General features: G+C 40.9%; 1 protein-coding gene across 7 annotated transcripts in view; it reads left to right on the top strand.

Moving 5' to 3' along the window:
• ST18 (ST18 C2H2C-type zinc finger transcription factor) overlaps nucleotides 1-23,277 on the top strand; it is a 322,431-nt gene that overhangs the window by 149,500 nt on the left and 149,654 nt on the right. For all 7 annotated transcript variants that reach the window (XR_013277656.1, XM_077492678.1, XM_077492680.1 and 4 more), the window contains exons 3-4: nucleotides 12,041-12,071; nucleotides 20,799-20,992. Coding sequence is in view for 6 of the 7 variants with exons in the window: in XM_077492678.1 (XP_077348804.1) it covers nucleotides 12,041-12,071; nucleotides 20,799-20,992 (225 nt within the window). In the remaining variant the exon portion in view is untranslated. The remainder of the gene's footprint in view (nucleotides 1-12,040; nucleotides 12,072-20,798; nucleotides 20,993-23,277) is intronic.

The raw sequence follows: 23,277 nt of genomic DNA, 5'->3' as shown, positions 1-23,277 counted from the left end.
AACTAAATGCATATCAAAAAAATGTAGACAAACTTAAATGATAGATCCAGAAAATCCAGAATACTGTGTGAACATCCACACTTTAAAGGGACTGAATGTAGTGCTAATAACTGCCTGGTGGTGGCTTTCATACATTTCTTGGCTTTAATATTGCATTTACCAGCGCTATATTTTAAGTGTGCGGTTATTAGCACTACATTCAGGACTTTTTTTTTTTGTTTGATTTAAGGGTATAGTAAGTGCAGCACCTTATTACTTGATCATATTTATTGTTTAAACGTATGTGTTTGCAGCTTCAAAAGTACAATTATTAGTTGATTGTGGTCGTGCAAACTCATTTTAACATTATTTTCTGGAAACTTGCTGGTGAAATCCCAGAGTAATTCAGGAGCACATATGTTATCTTCTGGTTCCCAAGAGTTTTCTTCAGGGTCATACCCTTCCCACTAGATAAGGTACTGGATCAGGTCTCCTCACTTCCTTTAGTTAAAGCTTGATTCCACTTCAAATTTCACTTTTTCCCCCCACCAATATCGATGGAGGGGATGGGTCATTCCTTCCAGGGAAGGGATCAAGAACAGCTGGTTTGAGTCATGAGACAAAGAACACTGGATATATCTTGTATAAATCAGGAAGCATGAATTCATTAACAGGGTTAATTTCCTCTTTTTTACTTCAAATGCACCAATATACCCTTGCTTTACTTTCATGTGAAGGGCATGCAAGCTTGGCTGTGGATACCAGAACCAGTCCAGTTTTCAGGACTATATTCATTAATTTATCAAAGTATTTTTTGCTGCCTTCCTGAGTTTTCTCCATAACTTCCTTGTGTAATTGAAAATTGATCTGCAGTAAGGCCAGTTCACCCTGGCCTGCGGGCAATGCTGTTTCTGGAATAACATTCAGCAAGAAGGAAGGATGGAAGCCATAACCAGCTGAGAACAGAGCTTGGTTTGTAGTTGAGTGGACCGAGTTGTTAAAGGCAAACTCTGCAAGCTATAGCAATGATGCCCAGTCATGCCTTAAAATGGATGAAAAACTTTCAAATTGGTACACTCCATTTGTCGATTACTTTGAGGATGGCATGCAAACTGATTTCCAGAACTTGGAAGTAAATTGCACTTCTCTATCTGATATAATGTTCCTGGGTACTCCATGTAAATGTACTACCTCTTTAATGAAGGTACTTCGTGTTTCTGCGGCTGTAGGAGTGCCAACCATGAGTAAAAAGTAGGTCATCTTGGATAGTTGATTCATGACCATCAGAATGGTGGTATATCCTTTAGAAGGAGGAGGTTTATTGAGTCCATAGAGACTATTTACCAATGATGTTTTAGAATGGGCAAAGACTTTAATAGGCCCCAGGCTTTAGATTTGTTCCTATTTTGAAGACAATTTTTGCAGGATTTCACTGAGTCCTTACAATCTTGACTAAAATTAGGCCACCAAACGGAGACATTGAATCAGTCCCAGTGTCTTATGAGTTTCAAAGTGTTCCTCTAATGGATGATTACGGAAAGTTTTTTAGCAAACTTCCAGAGGGACAAAGGCCGTATCAGTAAGAAATTTTGAGAGGACAGAATGGTATCTGAGAAGGAAGTGACAGCGAACATGTAGGATAAAGCATCCACTTTTCAATTTTTGGACCTTGGATGATAAGTAATATAAAATAAGAAAAAAAAAGTCCCACCTAGCCCGATGTGGTGTCAGAAATTTAGCAGTCTTTAGGTAGTCTAGATTTTTGTGTTTGGTGAAGAATAGGACAGGCTTTCCAATAGATATGGCTCCCTTCCAATGTTTGTCAGTAGCTGCTTGTCACCCACACCATGATTCTTTCCAGCTTGGCTCAACTTTGGGAAAAGAAGGCCACAGGGTGCAGTATAGCCTTTTGACCCTGGTGACAAGATAAGGTAATTAATAGTCTGTGTAAAGTATAAACTGAGATACTGTCTTCAGGTTTGTAATGCACAGCTTTAAAGCGGGTTCTTTGTATGGCCAGAAGTTTGTGGGCGCCCAGGAGCTTTTAGAGTTGACCCCCCTTTGTAGCTATAACAGCCTCCACTTTTCTGGGAAGCCTTTTCATATTTTGTAGTGTACCTTTTCAGCCAAAAGAGCATTTGTAAGAAGACCTACCTCACAATCAGCATTTCAATATATCCCACAAATTTTCAGTGGGGGTGCAGTCAGGGTTTTGTGCCACCACACTTAACTAGTCAAACCATGCTTCTATGGAGATTGTTTTGTGCACAAGAGAACAGTCATATTGAAACAGAAAAGGGCTTTATCCAAACTTTTGCCACAAATGTTTAAAATGCCTTTGTATGCTGCAGCATTAAGAATACCCTTCACTGGAAATACCTGCAGTCAATAATATAGATGGTTGTCCACATACTGTACTTTTGACCATACAGTGTAGGTAGGTGTGATGGTCAGATGTTTACAACATTTTGCCAATATAGTATGATAGTATGATCATCACTAAATGGCGGACCGTGGTCCAGATCCAGACTGAGTTGCTGTCCTGCCATTTTCAGCAGAATGAAGAGCGGCAGGCTATCCACTTCTGAATGGCGAGTGGGCGCTGCAGTAATTAACTTTTCAAGTTAACCAGCAGGTGAATGGTTGCTATAACACAGGGTGGTCCTAGCAACCAATCATCAGCTTGATAAAAAGAAAAATTATCTCCGGCCACTCCCACCCCCACCACAGCATTCAGAACTGTATAGCCTCAGCCTGATGCTCTTCACTCTCCTGAGAATGGCAGTAGCCAAAGCTTGGGGGAAAAGCCTGCTCCTACTTGCAGCTCAGAAAACTACAGCCTCCTGTTCTTCTCTGTGTAAGTAGAACAGTAAAGGGACAGAGGAGATCGCTACAATGGCAATGACGGTAACGATGTGGAGAGGGCGTGTGCAGTGTAACAGATGACACTGTTGTGGGGCTGTAACGTGAGGGAGAACACCACTGTGGGGGCAGTCATGTAAAGGGGGCTAAGATGTGATGGGGCAGAGGATACCGCTGTGGGGGCAGTAATGTGAAAGGGGACAGAGAACACTGCTGTGATGGGTTAGTGTGAAGAATGGGACAGAGGACATCAGCTGTGGGGGCAGTAATGTGAAGGGGGGACAGAGGACATCACTGTGGGGGCAGTAATGTGAAGGGGGGACAGAGAACACTGCTGTGGGAGGTTAATGTGAAGGGGAGGGCAGAGGACATTTTTGAGGGGACATTAATGTGAAGGGGAAAAGGGGACATCACTATGGGGGAAGTAATGTAATAGGGAGGACAGAGGACACTGCTGTGGGTCAGTAATGTGAAGGGGGACACAGGAAATTGCTGTGAGGGGTTAATGTGAAGAGGGGAACAGAGGAAATCACTGTGGGCAGTAATGTGAAAGGGAGGACAGAGGACAGCACTGTGGATGCAGCAATGTAAAGGGGGCAGAGGACACTGCTGTGGGGCAGTAATGTGAAGGGGGACAGAGGACATTGCTGTGGGGGGGGGGGGTTAATGTGAAGGGGAGGATAGAGGATACCACTGTGGGGGGTAATATGAAGAGGGGGACAGAGTACACTGCTGTGACTGGAGGAGGGTGTGATGTGAAGGTGGGCTGAGGACACTGCCGTGAAGGGGGAACTGTGATGTGAAGGGAGAATTGTCATATGCCAGTAAGTGGGGGGACCAAGGATCTGATGAAAGAATGAGATTGTGATTTAAGAGGAGGATGCTGCGATGTGAAGGATTTAAGTCATCACACAAACATGGGATTCGGACGACGCTTTGAAGAACATTTTACTGATCGGACCTTTCAGAATTGTATTCAGTACCCCTGATATAGTAGAAATGAAACACTGGAGAGCTAGACTCACACTTGTCACTAGCTTACTGTAAAAAGCTAAATGTAAATATTACTTTGCAATAGTTCATATATAGATAACTGAAACAAAACAAACAGGTAAAGAGTGCAATTTGCTCAGTGCTTAAGTCATTTTTATATTAGGGAACATTTTCATTTTAATATTAAAAATGGCATATTATCCATGTACTTGAATTTGAATTTTTCTATGTGAAAGTTGTAGAAGTCCCTCTGTTGAAGCTTTTATTAATTAGTTCCCAGTAGGAAGACTAGTCAGACTAAGATCTTTTACATAAACATATTCCAATAATCCAGTGCCGTACCAAGCATAAAATACTCTCAAGTGATGCATGTCTGCAAGCACTGAAATTGTTAATCACCACAGTTTAAAATAATGTAAAGTACAGTTCCAGTCAAAACATGACGTTTCATTTTGAATAGACAGTGACGGGTTAGACTCCCTGTAAGAGTCCGCTCTAATGGGATATGTCTCCTTGTGGACACAGACAACAGCAAATTTATAGTAGGGAAAGGAACAGTTAGAACATCTGACAATATTTGAATTACTGGTGACAACCGCACACCCCATTTCTGCTATAGCATAAAAGGGAGAGGAAATAATGGAAAATCTCCCCAACAGGGTCATAGACAAAGTTGAAAACCCAGACAGATATGTTCTAAGTATTTCTTAGTATGCACAGATTTCTGGGGCCAGAATTAAGGTTGAACTGTGTGTAGCGTCAGCCTAAAAGTGTTGGGCTGAGCAAACATTAGGCCTGAACTACGCCCATTTGGGTGTTCTTTGAACACCCAAATTTTCTGTGCATTCAGCAGGCTGTTTGCTAGATGGTGATGTCACCTGGTGGCCCCCGCCCCTTACCTATATAAGAACTGTCTAAAGGCGGAACCTTCAGTAGGCGTTTAGCCTTCATTGACGGCAGAGCGTCCAACGGTGGTATAAAGGAATTGTCAAAAACTTGTCTACTGTTTTTATTTTATTTTTTTCACTTTTTTGGTAAACGGTTAGGCACACAACGTGGGCTTCCAGAGTCTAACAAGCCCCCCACCAGCAGAACTCCACAACCACAGCCCAGGGTTGTTTGGGAAGAGGCCCTTGTCCCCATCAACATAGAGACAAGGTGCTCCAAAGCACCCACCCCTCCCCATTTTGGGGGCATGTGGCCTTGTATGGTTCAGAAGGGGGGTGTTCACTTGTCCCCCCTTTCCTGGCCTGTCAGGCAGAGTGCATGGACAAGGGTCTAGTATGGATTTTGGGGGGACCCCAAGCCGTTTTTTTCAAAAATTTTATTGAATTTACAATAAACAGAATACATTCACATGATGACAGACATTGGAGAAATAGTACACAGTTAGGAAACAAAGAATTGACAGATCAAACGACAACTGTATGGCTGAGCTCTAAAAAGCTGCTTGAATTCTAACTGACCCCACCCTCTCGACTCTTCCTAAACTGGAGTTACCTCAGGAACCTACCGGGCCACACCCCCACCCATAATGGGAGCATACTGTGCTGGGCGAGATCCATTCGGTTCCCCGGCCTCCCCTATCAGGCGGGAGTCTGATGTTTTTTTGTTTTGTTTTTTTGGCAATTTTTTTCTTTATTTTTTTTTTAAATAGCCAGGTGCCAGCAATTGTAACCGTGATTCAATTTGAATGTGATTTGACTTGGTTTTTTTTTCTTAAGAAAAGTTATTTTTGCTGCAGCATGTTCTATGCATGCTACAGATGCTCCAATTTACATGCAGACTAAGGGGACCCCCAGGCACTATATGCACTTATTGTTTCACTTTAAGCATCATTAAAATGACTGCTCCTTTGAAAACTAAATTTTTTTTTTAAATGTTTGCATTGATACATGTCCCACAGGGCATTACCTGGAGCCCCATACCCTGTTTATGGCCAATTACTTGCACATAAGCCTTCAAAATGGGGACTTTTGATTTCTCATGTTCGGCTCCTATAGACTTCAATTAAGTTTGCGGGTCGAGGCCAAACTTTCCCAATTTCTGGAGATGTGCTGCAAACCGAACAGGGGGGTGTTTGGCCCATCTCTATCTAAAACTAACTATCTCTAAATCTACATTCTAAGGCTAAGCTATCTAGCCCTGTAAAGCAAAAATCAATATATACACCATTTCTAAAGCCGATCCAATCCAATCTCCAGTGGCGGTTGCTGTGTGCAGGAGACAGTGGACAGTGGCTGGGAAATGCCTTGGAAATACTGTCACCCATAGAGTTACTATGGAGCTTCTGCTGTCGGCTGCTTCTTCTGCACCCACCACCACATACAGAAGCCAGCACTGACAGTTTAGCGTAGGACCAAACTGAAGTGGCTTCAGAATAGGTTTGTATAGTAAAGCTAGATAGGTTAGTCTTAGAAAGTGGCTCTGAGTAGATTTAGAGTTAGTTTTAAGCTGAACTTCTACTTTATTCTTCAATGAATGTGAGCCTTTGACACCTGGCTCTCTATTCCACCCTCAGTGCTGTTCATGAGTGTATCTAAGCTGTTGATTGAATTTGTTCACAAGGTATCGATTTTGGGTTAACTGAGAGTCCTTAGAGTGGGGAGGGGTGCATGGGATAAACCTTTATAATGTAGTATGAGTTGTAAGCATGTGTAACCACTGATGATGTCCTATTGGACGAAACATATGTAGGGTAGAGTTTGAGCTTGCTGGCGTCACAAGTTGCTGTCCAGGGTGGCAGCGGCAACTATGTATGTTGAAAATATTGTATTTTATGTTGATTGATTTTACAATAAAGCTTACTGCACTACAAGAGCCCTCTGCTTATCTTGTCCTGTATGTTTATGGTGATAGTGAGCGACATTTAACCAGCAAGGCAAGGAAACAAGCAAAGGGCTGCTGTGTTGGAACTGCTGTGGATCAAGCTTCAGATCCATTCACCACGCGGATTATAATACATGCGCTGTCTGCTCCTGCTTGGGAGGTTAAAGTTCTGGTAAGCTTAAAACTGAATTCCAGGAATCCAGCCACTTTGTAAAAAGTGCCGGCAGCCTATGAGTTGAGTCCAAGGAGGTGCATGACATCTCCTGAACTTATCTGTTTTAAATATGTATAACAGGTGTATGGGTCTGCTGGAGAAAGCACTGACACGTGGGGCTAAAAGAAAGGAAAGAGAGGCACACAGAACAGCTTTGCCCACCCTTATACTCTGCTACACATTCAGAGGAGTCTTTTTATTTTATAATACAAAGGCTTAAGTGACTGGGCAAGAGAAGAGGAGGGGCAGGCTTAACAGCTGCTCTAACTCTAATTTTGGAAAAGTTTAGACCTAGGGGCAGGCTTAGCAGCTGCTCCAACTCTAATTTTGGAAAAGTTTAGACCTAAAATATCAGTGTCAGGATCCCAGAAATACTGCTTTAGCTGTCTTCCCAGAGAACATTAAAACTGTCAGAAGTAAATAATAGAGATAAGTCCAGGAAATCCTTGGACTGAACTCAAAGTGCACCTTTACTTTTTACAAAGGAACTGAATTCCTGGAATTCAGTTTTAATATTTACTTCTGCTTGACTGGTGCCTCACAGGAAATTATGGTTATCGGCATTCCTCTCCTCATGCTGACAGCACATGCTCCTCAATGGGGACATCTGCGCTCAGTGTCCTGATTATCAGTGCAGCCCTAACAGTGCCCACCAGTGCTGCCGATCAGTGCCTACCAGTGCTGCCAATCAGTGCCCACCAATGCTGTCAATTAGTGCTCACCAGTGCTGCCTGTCTGTGCCCATCAGGGATGCCTTTCAGTGACCATCAGTGACAACTATAAGTGCCATCTATGAGTTCCCATCATTGCCCCCAGCCTATCAGTGCCATCTATTAATGCCCATCAGTGCTGCATATCAGTGCCACCTATCAGTGCCCATCAGTGTAGCCTATCGGTGCATGTCAGTGCTGCCTCATCAGTGCACATCAATGGAGGAAAAAATATACTTTTTTTTTTCAAAATTGTCACTTCATTTTCATTTGTTTAGCAAAAAATAAAAAACCTAGTGGTGATTAAATAGAAAGCTCTATCTGTCTCTGCCATCTGCATGGCTGCGCAATTGTCATTTAAAGTGTGTCAACACTAAAAGCTGAAAATTGGCTTGGGCAGGAAGAGGTGAAAGTCCCCCGTAGGCAAGTGGTTAATTAATTGATTTCATAATGAAGTCTTCTAATGCTGCACTATGAGAGACCCCTTTTTATCTTGTCCTGCATGCTTGGGATGATACTGAGTGGCATTTAACAAGGCAAGGAAACAGCAGAAAGGCTGCTGTGTGGGAAGTGTCTGGGGATCAGGCTGTGGGTTACTCGAGACACAGATCCATTCATCCATCCATCCCATCCATCAATTATAATACATGCATTGATTGCCTCTATTTAGGAGGTTGAAGCTCTGGTAAGCCTACTTTTTACCTCTGTTTGCGGATCCAGGATTTGGATGTCACACACACACACACACACACACACACACACACACACACACACACACACACACACACACACACACACACACACACACACACACACACACACATATATAATATTTATTCATTGCACTTTATTATTAAGTTTATGTATTACATAAGTTATTTATTTGGTAGGTGCTGTATATATTTTGTGATTACTTAATCCTGACTTCTAAATTCTGTGCATTACTTATTCATCAAGTAACATACAGAGTTCAGGGGTCAAGTTTAACGACTTCAGCCCTGGAAGGTTTTACCCCCTTTCATGACCAGGCCGTTTTTTGCTATTAAGCACTGTGTTACTTTAACTGGTAATTGTTTGGTCAGGCAACGCTGTACCCAAACAAATGTATATATAATGTTTTCACACTTGTAGAACTTTCTTTTGGTGGTATTTGATCACCTCTGGGTTTCTTATTTTTATTATTTAAACAAAAAAAACTAATATTTTTTACTTTCTGCTATAAAACATATTCAATAAAGCAAAATCAAAAATTATATATATAATTATATATATTATATAAAGCAAATATTCAAAAAAAAAATCACATGTATTCATAAATTTAGGCCAAAATGTATTCTGCTACATGTCTTTGGTAAAAAAAATAAGTGTATACTGATTGGTTTAGTTATAGCATGTACAAACAATGGTATATACACACTGGGATTTTTTTTGTTTTTAATACTAGTAATGGTGGTGATCAGCGACTTATAGTGGCACTGTAATAGTGTGTGGGCAATCTGACACTAACTGACACTGGGTGGGAACTGACTAATTGTCACTGACGTTTTCAATTACACTAATACAGTGAACAGAAATAATACTATACACTGTCACTGTACTAATGACACTGGCTGGAAAGGGGTTAACATCTAGGGCAATCAAGGGGTTAAATTGGTGCCTAACATGTGATAATGTGTGTAATGTGTGCTGCTTTTTACTAAATATCTAAATATCTCTCTATTTCTTCTCCCTGCTTTGCAGGGAAAAGAAACAGAGAGATCAATCATTCTGTACAGAGACCTGTGTTGGTTGTCAACACAGGGCTCTGGGCCTTGATTGGAAACAGCCGATGAGCAGGTTCAGGCCATCCATCATTGGTCGGGACCTGCTAACAAACTCTTGCTCTGTGCAATTACAGTGGAAGTAGGCTGGTGGGGGTGAGCATGCTGGCCCTGTACCCGGAAACAAGCGTTGAAGTACAGCTAGGTTGCTGCACCTGTATGGGCTGCTTGCTCTCAGAACATTGCAGGCGAAATGTCCGCAAGCAGTTAAGTAATACACTTGTTCAGAGGTCTAAAGTAACAAAGATCAGGCCAGCCAGCTGCAGTTACTTAAAGTGTAGAGCACTGTCCCTGGAAGCCACCAGACAGTTTAAGGTTTGCAATGCACAGGCTCCAAACAATCACACTGCAAGCAAAAACATAGATTGGTGATTGCATTGTGAAGCAGTCTGGCTGAAGGGGTCTGCATGTGAGTGGCAGCATTACTAGCTGGGCACACGCAGGGTGCCTTAGTGGCGCCATTTTTGAGTTGCCAGAGCCTGTACACTACAAGCTTTATACACCTGGGGGCAAAATGTATTCCCTGAGCCAATTCTGGGGATGCCTGTTTTCAGGGGATTGACCCATCACCACGGGGACTGTCTCCAGAAAATGGGGATAAATTGCAACTTCTACATGATTTGATGATTGAAGTCAGCGCAATTTGCCCGCCTTTACTGAGCAAAATGAAAATTCACTTGCAAATGAACCACTTTACCCCTTTCTGACAAAACCATTTTTTGCAATACGACACTGCGTCGCTTTAACTGACAATTGCGTTGTACTCTAACAACATTTTTTTCCCCACAAATAGAGCTTTCTTTTGGTGGTATTTGATCACCTCTGCGGTTTTTATTTTTTGAGCTATAAACAAAAAAAGAGCAAAAATTTTGAAAAAATAAAACAACAATATTTTTTACTTTTTGCTGTAATAAATATCCCCCCAAAAAATATAAAAAAAAGTCTTCCTCAGTTTAGGCCGATATGTATTCTTCTACATATTTGTGGTTAAAAAAATCGTAATAAGCTTATATTGAATTGTTTGCACAAAAGTTATCGTGTCTACAAAATAGGGGATAGATTTATGGCCTTTTTATTAATATTTTTTTTTTTTTGTAATGGCAGCAATCTGCGATTTTTATGGTGACTGCGACATTGCGGTGGACAGATCGGACACTTTTAACACTATTTTGGGACCATTGGCATTTATACAGCGATCAGTGCTATAAAAATGCACTGATTACTGTGTAAATGTCCCTAACAGGGAAGGGGTTAAACACTAGCTGGCGATCAAGGGGTTAAGTGTGTTCCCTCAGTGTGTTCTAACTGTAGGATCTAGAACATAACATGCTCCAATCCTTTATTAAATTGGTGTCTTGGAGTCTAGAAGTGTAGGAAAGGAAAAAGGGGGGGCTCTTCCCTACTTTGTCCAAAACAAACAAACAATTAGAGCCTCAGGTTCTAATCATGTGCTTAAAAATAACATATTGAAATCCATGTGTCTGGCTCCCTGCATGTAGATTAGGGGCCGGGCGCATGGATTAGGGGGGTGGTGCCCATGCACCCCTAATGGAGCAGCCAGCCACTGGTCATATGTAAGTCGGATGTTTATTACTCTAGGACTGCCTGTATATGAATTATTGTACACTGTAGCTCTGCTTATGGGCAGAGAGAGGGCCTAACTTGGGATTAATTGAAGGACCTCAGCAAATATAATGATGTAATCCCCCATGTAAAATGTATGCAAAACAATGCCATAGGGTGAGTGGTAACAGAATTGTACCTAGTTAGTAGCAATAGTAGATCTTCTTCTCAATAACTATTTAAGGAACCACTGAAATGGCTGTTCTTTCACAACTGTTTGTTGAGATTAAAAAAAAGGAAGGAAATACAAATGTGTTGTTATTAGCAACCAATCCGGTTGCACCTATCAGAGTAGCTCTGGGTAAAACAAAAGGTAATACGTGATTGGCTGTTGAAGGCAAACAATATTATTCTTGTTTTTATGAATCGTTCCCAAAGTAGGCTTGCATAAGGAATGCCTTGAAGTCATTGTTAAACCAACACATACAATTTTGCTTTTGCTTGTTATGGGTGACATTGCTTCATTTGTATGTAAATAAAAAAAATATAGTAAACTCAAGCACTGCAGTATTACGGCCGCTAATAATACTTATGTGCCTAAAGCTTTTCATGCTAGTGTTATAATGGATTATCTTTACACCACGTTGCAGTCGGGGGTTAAACTGAAACTGGCTTGCTCATTTATTATCTACGCGGAGTGTGTTTCCGCAAGTGTCGCTGTTATAACAACATGAATAATTTTTAAACCACCTGTTGGCTCTGTCAATATGTTGTGTACCCTTGTGTGGGCAGGTATTGATAAACACCAGCTTTCATCTTTCTCAGATCATTTTACTGCTAACAAGAGCAAAGCTTTCCCACCACATGTCCTAGAAAGAAAAAAAAAAGAATTGCAAGCATTCAATTATGAGATCTTTTAGCAATGCTAATAAAAAAGCACTGCACTTTCATAGCTATCCCTTGTTGTTTTCTTCAAATGTTCAAGCAGTAATTTATGTCTTAAAAGTATCAAAGAAGTCCCTGTGTTTGACAAGTATGTTGACTTACTCTTATTTCTTTTTATTCAACAGTGGAAGAAGACTCGTTAGCACAAGAACTCAGGTAAAAAGAAATAAAAATGAAAGTAGAGCCCATTGCACACTGTTTGTGGGTCATAACCCCATCGTAATGTTAGGAAAACTGAATCCTTTTCTTCGTAAAAAATACTTTTCATTATTTCCCAATGTATTCAACAGGCTGAACTATCTGAAGAATTTGTAGTGAGTCTTCATCATTAGAATGCCAAAGCTAATTGGCCCCCAGATTTAAGAGTGTCAATACACTGCTTTCCCAATACACCGATAGTATGTAAAATCTATTACCTAGTTATATTAAAGAATAGGCATATAATTACATTGGTCTAGCTCGGACCAGTATATTTATGTACACTATATTACCAAAAGTATTGGGACTCCTGCCTTTACATGCACATGTACCTTAATGGCATCCCAGTCTTAGTCCATAGGGTTCAATATTGAGTTGGTCCACCCTTTGCAGCTATTACAGCTTTAACTCTTCTGGGAAGGCTGTCCATGAGGTTTCGAAGTATTTCTAATATTTCATATACACGACTGGACTTCAAACAAACTTTTCCGTGGATTTCTGTCCAAAGGGTGTTGGTCGTGAAATGGTATGCATACACACAGTAGGACTTTTTCAGCCAACTTTCACCAAATCACGTGGTTTTTTTTCAGCTCTTTATTGCCACCCTTTGGTCAATGTCTGTATTGTTGTCTGATCTTTTGCATTGGTTCTGAGTATGCGTGTTTGTAATTTGGACTAAAGTCCCATGAACTTGTGTACACACAATAGAATTTTGCACTATAGGACTTTTGTTGCCGGAAAGTTTTTCTGTTTGCACAGCAAACATTTGTCCGATGAATACCGGAAAAGTTTGTCCGATGGAGTATACACAAAGTCGGATGTTGCCTTAAAACAGGTAATTTTCATGTTTGTTGTCAAAAAGTCAGATCGTGTGTATGGGCCTCTAGGCAATATTTGACCATTCTTCCAAAAGCGCATTTGTGAGGTCAGGCACTTATGTGGATGAGAAGGCCAGGCTCGCAGTCTCCGCTCTAAATCATACCAAAGGTGTTCTATCAGGTTGAGGTCAGGACAGGCCAGTCAAGTTCCCCCTCCCTAAACTCGCTCATCCATGTCTTTATGGACCTTACTGTGTGCTCTGGTGTTCAGTCATGTTGGAACAGGAAGGGGCAATCCCCAAACTGTTCCCAAAAAGTTGGGGGCACAACATTGACCAAAATGTCTTGGTATGCTGATGCCGTAAGTGTTCCCTTCACTGGCACTAAGAGGCCAAGCTCAACCCTTGAAAAACAACCCCACACCATAATCTCGCCCCTCCACCAAATCATTGGACGAGTGCACAAAGCAAGGTTCCTAAAAACATGGATAAGTGAGTTTGGGGGGGGGGGTACTTGACTGGCCTGCGCAGAGTCATGACCTCAACCTGATAGAACACCTTTTGGATGAATTCTAGTGTAGACTGTTAGCCAGGCCTTTTCGTCCGACATCAGTGCCTGACCTCACAAATACTCTTCAGGAAGAATGGTCAAACATTCCCATAGACACACTCCTAAACCTTGTAGACCGTCTTCCCAGAAGAGTTGAAGCTGTTGTTGCAAAGGGTGGGTCTCATATGAATTTTAGGGGGGCCCCGCACCATTCTTTTTTTGCATGGAGTCCCCCCTATAAAATGCATATAAACCCCTTTCTCGCCATCAGGCCCCCATCCAGTTCATCAGCCAACCCACATAGCATCTTTGGTTGTTAGCTTTTGTTTTTTGCCTTGTTTTCTTTAAACTTTATCAACTTTGGTTTACTTTTTGTGGGATTACACCTAAAAACCATAGCATACATGAAGGGTGTGGTATGAATTTGGGGGGGATGTCCCATGCTGTTTTTTTTTTTCTTTTACACCATACAGACCCCCTTTGTTGACATTCACTTGTCATGAATATAATAGGCTGGGCAGAATGAGTCACTGTATTTTGGGAATGTTGTAGCATTTATCAGAAGCAGTAATAATATGGATAACATTTATCAGGGACAATATTACCACTGATATATGCTTCACTTCTCACTGCAGCCAGAAGTTTGGCTTGGCTGAGTATATCCAGTTATTTCAGCCAAATGCTGAACCTCTGATCAAGCAAAATTGAGATTGAACAGGAAGCTTTTCTGTAGGCACCACTGGTGTAAGCATCTCTGTTGTGTGGAGATACCTCTATACAGGTATACCCCACTTTTAAGTACACAATGGGGTTTATTTACTAAAGCTGGAAAGTGCAAAATCAGGCTCACTTCTGCATAGAAACCAATGAGCTTCTAACCTCAGCGTGTCCAATTAATTTGGAAGCTAATTGGTTTCTGTGCAGAAGTGAGCATGATTTATTAGTAAATAAACCCCATTGCATACTTAAGGGTCCGTTCACACAGGGGCAACACGACTTTGAGCGAGACTTTGGGAGGCAACTTGGACACGACTTGAGTATGAATCACAGCACGACTTGAGGCAACTTACAAGGCAACTTGAAGTTGCTTCCAGGAGAGGAGACTTTACCAGTGGCCAATCACATAATAATCAGCTCTGTGGGAGGGAGGGGTTTGCCTAGAAAACTATTTTTACTTCCTGGAAAGTTGCTTCAGTTAAGACAGTGGATCAGACTTGGAGGCAACTTCTATTGAAATCAATGGGTACAAGTTGCCTAGAAGTCGGATTGAAGTAGTACAGGAACCTTTTCTGAAGTCGGAGCGACTTCAGTAGTGTACATTAAGACGGCTCTCATTCACTTACATTGATTTTATCATGTTGCGCGACTTGAGGCAACTTGGGACGACTTCAAGTCGGATCCAAAGTTGCTCCTGTGTGAATGGACTCTAAAAGTGGGGTATGCATGTAGTCCGTGCGCTTTAATGGAGATAACATACCTTTTACCTGCTATTCAATTTTTCTTTAAAATCAATAAAATAACTTTAAAAGTCAAAACATGTGCAATCCAGCTAATGTAAAGTGATGGATGTAAAGCAGACCTTTAATTTTCACCCTCTACAGTGGCCATAACCCTGCCCCATTCAGAAAAAAAAAATCCAGCTTACCTACCTGAAATCCAAGTTACCTATGGCTGAGATATATAATGCCAGAGGTCATTCTTCTTCTTCACTTGCTTTGTGCAGTCCTTTCTAATAAATGGATCAGTGCTCATAGGCATGTGAACACTGTTGTATGCATCAGTACTTTGAGCTCAGACCAGTCCTCAGAGGTATGGCAATGACAGCCTGGGCTTTTTAGAAGTGGGTTGGATGACAGTGTGAGGGAGATTTACTAAAACTAACCAATCAGCTTCTAACTTTGGTTCAATTAAGCTTTCAAAATAAAACCTAGAAGCTGATTGGTTAATATGCACAGCTGCACCTAATTCTGTGTGCATCCATTTTACTAGATCTCCCCCTTGGTGTCATTCAACTGAAAAGATGTGTAGGGAACAGTGAGTCTGCGGGGGAAAATGCCCACAAAAGAGGTGAGTATTGCAGAAATAGCATGCTTCTTTGTTTGTTTTGCTCCTTGTTTTCTCTGTTGCCACAAGCTAATGCTCCTTTTCTCCTCATCGTACAATCCAGCTCCACCATTTTGAGAAGTAGATGTCATCAGTGGCTTCAGTGACTTATTTTTCTGTGTTTTTACTGCTGGCCTACCAATGACATCAGCGGTGGCTGGATCTCGCAGTTGCGTTGTGGTGCACATCTTTTCTTGTTTATACCTTACCATGGATATGGTAGCTTAAGTGATATTAGACTACCCAACACATAAGTTGCCAAAGCCATGGCAAGATATACACAATACCAAGACCTTTTCTTTAGGGTCTCACAAGATCTCATGGTTTAAAGCCAAGATCTTTGAAAGGCACAACTGATGTAGCCTTCCCAGGGGGCAGCTGTGAAGTCTTGGCTACTTTACAAGTGCCTTGATAGGCCAGTAAGTGTGAATTAATTAAATGTGAGTAACAGACTAAATCTTTGATTTAACAGGTGACTTAGCCCTTGTACACACGGTCGGAGAATCTGTCGGAATGTGTCCTATCGGACCGTGTTGTCGGATAATCCGACTGTGTATGGTATGCATCGGACTGATTCCGTCGGAATATCCGTCGGACCCAATTTTCCAACAGGTTGGAAATATTTCCCGACCAACTGGTTCGATTGGACATACTCCATGTGTAGAGAGTTTTGATCGGACCAAATGCCACGCATGCTCAGATCAAATTCCTACATCAAAGCTATTGGCTACTAGCCTGAACGTAGTCCCATCGTAACGAACTTACGTCATCACGTTCTGAAAGATCGGATTTTTCAACAACTTAGTCCGACCGTGTGTATGCAACAGTTTCGGACAAGATCCGACGGACAAAATCCGACGGGCAAAATCCGACGGATTTTGTTGTCGAAATCTCCGACCGTGTACAGGGGCTTACAGGTGTTTTGGGATTGGTATGCAAAGGTGCATGCACTAGGGATTTTCAGTGTTTCGGGGAATAGTATGCTTTAATTCTACTTTGATCAAATATTGTAGCATTTCCTTGGTCACAGGAAATGTGGCTTAAATATGAGTTGGATAATACAACTATGTCCCAATTTTTTGTCCCGATAGCATTTTATTAAAGCAGAAAAACATGATCTTGCAGTTAGAGTCTATAACTTTACATGTTCAATCATTTAAATATTGCAGCAAAACTGTTTAAATAAAAGGAACAAGAGTTCAATAAATGTATCTTGATAAATTCACATTCCTTGTTTGAAATGTTTAAATTGGTTGTATATTGTGTTATAATGTATCTTCTTTTTTTTTTGTGTTTCTTCAAATGTGTTCATATGCGTTGAAGCATATCTTACCAGCTTTCAGCTGACACATAATGTTCTAAAAGATTTTCTGCACCAAATTACAAGTACAATTTTTTCAAACTAGTATATATTTCTTTTATGGGAGGGCTATAGAGAATGTCTGACCTAGTCCTTAAGGATTTGTAGACATGATGTTCTCAATGGATTTGGATTCCATAGCTACCAAACGAGGGATTAACAGATAAACATGGGTATTTATCATGTAAAAACAACATTTATAGTATTAAGCCATAAAGATAGCAGTTTTGTCATGTTGCTTAAATAAAAAATGCATCTGCTTGCAAATTTCAAGGAGATCTAGAGTTGAGTTCCCATCATTAAGTAGATCATTTTTTCACTTAAAATGCAATAAAAAATGTTTTTAGTGTATAAGAATAATTCTGAATTTTACAACTAAATATAAAATTACTTTTTATCAAAATCAATATGGAAATATTAGCTATAATCACAATTTGCTTCAATATTAGTAGTAAAATAATATATACAATATAAATTTCATATTAAAAAGTTACTTGATCACAGAACCCCACATATTTTTAAATCATACCTAATACACATAGGGATGTAGAGAAGAAGCCCTTGTGCCCATCAACGTGGGGACGAGGTACTGTGCCAAGGGCCCCCCAGCAGGGTATCCTGCCTTGTATAAAAATAAACTTTACTAAACTGAAACACTTAGTCAAAGTTTTTACTGTGTGCCTTTTGTAAAGCAGTTTAAGGGGCCCCACTGGAGATCTTTGTAATGGGTTCATTAAATTTCAGGTAACACCCATAAAATCCGATTCCTGTCTGAATTGACAGTTCGACCTGCTATATGCGAACCGATCTTGGGGTGTCATTCATTTTCTACTGACACCCACAGTGGTTCTCATAGGGCAGTGTGAACTGGCTGCGAGTTCTATGTGATGCGGGAACCCCTACTGGATTTGCATGGGTTCTCACATCGCAGCAGTGTGAACCGGCCCTAAGAGTTGATTTACTAAAGTCAAACAGAAAGTGCAGTTGCCCCAGAGCTTAGTGAATGTGGTGAAGCTCTGCTGATTTCCATCATTCAATCATGTGTAAACAAAATCACTTTTTTTTTACCATTTCTGGACTGCCCGCCATCGTTATACGTCGGCACTTTGACGTTATACTGGTATACTGGTATTTTGGTAAATGGCGGGCGGTCCGTGTTAAGGTAAAAGTGGTCCCCTCGGTGGATTCGCCACAAGATAATTTTTTTTGTGGCGGGAGGCCCCCCCTCCAGCCTCATCCCGGTCATCTCCGTCGCTTAACCACTTACAGACCGGACCATTTTGCTGGTCAAAGACCAGACCACTTTTTGAGATTCGGCACTGCGTCGCTTTAACTGACAATTGCGCGGTCATGCAACGTGGCTCCCAAACAAAATTTACGTCCTTTTTTTCCCACAAATAGAGATTTCTTTTGGTGGTGTTTAATCACCTCTGCAGTTTTTATTTTTTGCGATATAAACAAAAATAGAGCGACAATTTTGAAAAAAACACATTCTTTTTTACTTTTTGTTATATAAATATCCCCCAAAAATATATAAAAAAAAAATTTTTTTCCCTCAGTTTAGGACGATATGTATTCTTCTACATATTTTTGGTAAAAAAAATCGCAATAAGTGATTATTGATTGGTTTGCGCAAAAGTTATAGCGTTTACAAAATAGGGGATAGTTTTATGGCATTTTTATTAATAATTTTTTTTTTTACTAGTAATGGCGGCGATCAGCGATTTTTATTGTGACTGCAACATTATGGTGGACACATCGGACATTTTTGACACATTTTTGGGACCATTGTCATTTATACCGCAATCACTGCTATATAAATGCAGTGATTCCTGTGTAAATGACACTGGCAGTGAAGGGGTTAACCAGTGGGTGGCAGTGTAGGGGTTAAGTGTTCCTAGGGGTGTGTTACTAACTGTTGGGGGCTGGGCTTTCATTTAGTGAACACTGATCTCTGCTCCAATCACATGGAGCAGAGATCAGCATCACTAGTTGCTAGGCAGAATAGAGAAATGCTGTTTACAATGGCATTTCTTCATCTGGCCGCCCCGTGAGACGATCGCGGGTATGCCTGCGGCGATCAAGTCCGCGGGGTCCAGCACGGGAGCGCGCCGTCGGCGGCGCGCTCCCGATGGCAGGGCGGCAAATTTAAAGTGACATATAGGTACGCCCATTTGCCTGCCCGTGCCATTCTGCTGATGTACATCGGCGTGCGCTGGTCGGGAACTGGTTAACAAAGCCGTTGTAAGTGGCAGAGACGATCTGATCCTTTCCCCTGCTTGGCACTGAGTCAAGTGAGGGAATGATGGTCCCCCCACTAGACTCAATGCCGTTGGCTGATGGAAGCGACGTCAAATGTCACTTCCGCCCAACGGCCTTAAAGGAACAATTTTTTTTATTGCATTTTCGTGTAAATGTGAGATCTGGAGTCTTTTTAACCCCAGATCTCACATTTAAGAGGTCCTGTCATGCTTTTTTTTTTCTATCACAAAGGGGTGTTTATACGCCTTGTAATAGGAATAAAAGTGATCCAAACATTTTTTTCAAAAGGACAGTGTAAAAATAAAAAATAAAAAGTTAAATAAATAGGAAAAAATAAATTAAAGAGGGATTCCACCAAAAAAAAAAAATATTAAAAGCCAGCAGCTCTAAATACTACAGCTGCTGACTTTTAATAAATGGACACTCACCTGTCCCGGGTTCCAGCGATGCCGGCAGCCGAGGCCGATCGATCGCTCGGCTCTCGACTGCTGTCGCCACCATTCTAGGTGAGGGAATCAGGAAGTGAAGCGAATCGGCTTCACTTCCCGGTTCCCTACTGCGCATACGCGAGCCGCGCCGCGCAATAGGAAATCTCCGCACTGTCACTGGGACCCGTGTGTGTCCCAGCAGACAGTGCGGCAGGGCAGGAAATGGCGTAGACTCCCACGGGAGTCTATGCCCGGAAGTGGGTGAAAATACCTGTCTTTGACAGGTATCTCCACCCCCCTCCCCCCTGAAAGGTGTCAATTGTGACACCGGAGGGGGGGAGGGATCCGATCAGCGGAGGTTCCACTTTAGGGTGGAATCCCGCTTTAATATTGATATGTGTATAACTGCATTAATGAATAAAATACGATGCAATAGCATTTTCCTATCAAATAATCAATGCACTCCTATGCAGAACATCCCAAAAGCTAAGTTTTATGCTAAGACAACTGCTACAAAAAATATTATAATAGTTTGAAAAAATATAAAGCAAGGGAAGTTTATATAGGAGGGTAAAGTCACCTCAATTCTAGAAAACAAATATGTTTCCCAACAATCAGCTATTGTAAGCCAACCATGAGGAGATAATATAACCAGGCTTCTAGCATTATGATAGAACAGAGCACTGCCTTTCATTTTTTACTTATCGATTGGGAAAAATGTATTTTTTCAAAATACAACTGTGAAACTAAAACTAAGCACACTAACATGTCTTGAGTAATTCAAAAAAATATCAGCATACCAGATTTATTTTCTTACACTAAAACATTCCAAGAAGTAACCCAGTATCACAGTATTTTTTTTTTTTTTTTTTTTGTATCTGCTATGCATCAAGATTAGCAAAAGAAAACATTTCCTTACCCTGTGTTTTCTTGGCTCAATACCGAGCATCATGGATTAACATGTTCTTATTTAGAACAGAGTATTTGATTTTCAAATATGCTTTATTTTAAATGCTATTTGCTGCAGGCAGAAATAGGCTTCCGCACCAACCAAATCCAAGCCTTGAATTCAAACATAAAAATATAATAATTATAATGAACTTTGTAATCTTCAGAATTCAGATCATTCAGATTTATCAATATTCCAATAATTTTTTTTTTCTAGTGCTTACAATTGCATTATGTCAAAGAAGAGGAAATTTCAAGAACAGTGTTCCACAGCTCCAGTTAACAAAAGAAAGTCACTGCTAATGAAACCCCAGCACTATAACCCTAGTGAAGAACTCGATGAAGACAGCGAGGATAAGTCTGAGTTTGTTAGCTTTAAATTCACTAAGAAGAAATGCTGTACTACTACAGGTAGGTAGGCAAAGATGTCAGGATATATGTACACCATATAATACCATTGGTAAATGTTGAAAAATTGTATAAATAATGTAAAAATAAAAAGGTATGGGGTAATTTACAAAAACATATCAAAATTACTGTCTGGGTATTAACCACTTAAGCCCTGGTTAATTTGACCAGAGCACTTTTTGCGATTCGGCACTGCATCGCTTTAACTGACAATTGCACGGTTGTGCATCCTGGCTCCCAAACAAAATTGATGGCCTTTTTTCCTCACAAATAGAGCTTTCTTTTGATGGTATTTGATAACCCCTGCGGTTTTTATTTTTTGCTCTATAAACCAAAAACCGCGACAATTTTGAAAAAAAAAACGCATTATTTTTTACATTTTGCTATAATAAATATCCCCCAAAAATATATAAAAAAAAAATTTTTCCTCAGTTTCGGCCGATACGTATTCTTCTACATATTTTTGGTAAAAAAATCACAATAAGCGTTTATTAATTGGATTGCGCAAAAGCATTTACAAAATAGGGGATAGTTTTATGGCATTTTTATTAATACTTTTTTTTTACTAGTAATGGTGGCGATCTCTGATTTTTATCATGACTGCGACATTATGGCAGAAACATCGGACATTTTTGACACATTTTTGGGACCAATGTCATTTATACAGCAATCAGTGCTATACAAATGTACTGATTCCTGTGTAAATGACACTGGCAGTGAAGGGGTTAACCACTAGGGGGCAGTTAAGGGGTTAAGTGTGTCCTGGGGAGTATTTCTAACTGTGGGGAGTGTGGCTACATGTGGCATGTCACTGATCTCTGCTCCCGATCACAGGGAGCAGATATCAGTGACACTGTCACTAGGCAGAACGGGGAGATGCTTGTTTACATTAGCATATCCCCGTTCTTCCTCTCTGTGAGACGATCGCAGGTATCCCCACAGACATCGAGTCCACAGGACCCACAACCCGACTCATGGAGCTTGCCACGGGTGCAGGCGTGTGCCCACAGGCCGCCTATTAAAGGGCAACGTACAGGTAGTTTGCCTGTACGAGCCCTTCCTTGTGAGGCGGTCGGCAAGCGGCTAAAGTAAAAAATAAAATATAATGAAATATATATAATATTAGTGAAAATACTTAAAAACAATGCACACCCCTTTCAAAAAACCAAGCACACCAGTTAGTTCCTCACACGGGTTTCTACATGACTACAGGGCATAGTAATGACATTGGGGCCACTGAGTTAAAACACTGAGCTCACTGTGGGGATTTCTCATGAGTTTATAATATTTCTGTCTGCCAATGCTTTAATTTAATTGGTTGATCCTGTCTGTGCAGCTCCTTCTACAAGTAATCTGACCACGGTAGCATAGCAGCCGATCCATGCTACCGTGATCAGTTTACATCTTAGAAACATAGAAAAGTGACGGTAGATAAAGACTGAATAGTCCATTGAGTCTGCCCATTTTATTTATTTATTTTTTGGGGGTTGTTTTTTTTAATTAAACTTATTGTCTGACTATAGATCTATGTTTATCCCAAGCATGTTTGAAGCAATTTGCTGTTGACTTGCTCACTACCTCTGCTGGAAGTTTATTCCAATTTTCAACTACCCTTTCAGTAAAATAATACTTTTTAAGATTAGTTTTGAACTTTCCTCCTGAACCTTATTTACTCCCTTGATCTATTTAAAGGCTTCACTCATATCCCCCCTTTCCCTTCTTTCCTCTAAACTGAACATATTGAATTCCTGAAGTCGCTCTCCATATGTTTTATCTCCCAAACCTTTCACCATGTTTGTTACCCGTCTCTGGACTTGTTCTATCTTATCTTGTGTCATCCCGCTGAAGATACAGATGTGCTGTGAAAGAACACAGAGGGCTTTATTTCTCAAAGACAAATAGTCTGTGCACTTTGCAAAGTGCAGCTGCTCCAAAGCTTAGTAAATGAGGTAAGGCTTCACTTTGCAAAGAATAGCTAATCACTTAAAAGGAAGGAAGTCAGCAGAGATTCTGCACATTTACTAAGCTCTGGAGCAATTGCACTTGCAGAGTGCACAGTCTTTTTGCCTTTAATAAATCAACCCCAGAGTGTCTGTATCTTCTTATAGCAGCACAAAATCACGCCCCCCACCCTCCTCTCCTACCATGACTATGACTACTTGCATGACAGACACTGTTCTCGGCTGGACACTGTTCTCCGCTGGGGGAAAGTTTGCCATCAGGTCTGAATGTGTTCCATTGCCATGGAAATGCAAAAGCTCAGGGCACATTCAAACTGAGCAGCGCTG

This window comes from Lithobates pipiens, unplaced genomic scaffold, assembly GCF_037356315.1.
Source record: "Lithobates pipiens isolate NorthernLeopardFrog02 unplaced genomic scaffold, aLitPip1_a1.2 Scaffold_19, whole genome shotgun sequence".
NCBI classification, from domain to species: domain Eukaryota; kingdom Metazoa; phylum Chordata; class Amphibia; order Anura; family Ranidae; genus Lithobates; species Lithobates pipiens.
This window is presented reverse-complemented; position numbering and strand designations above follow the sequence as displayed.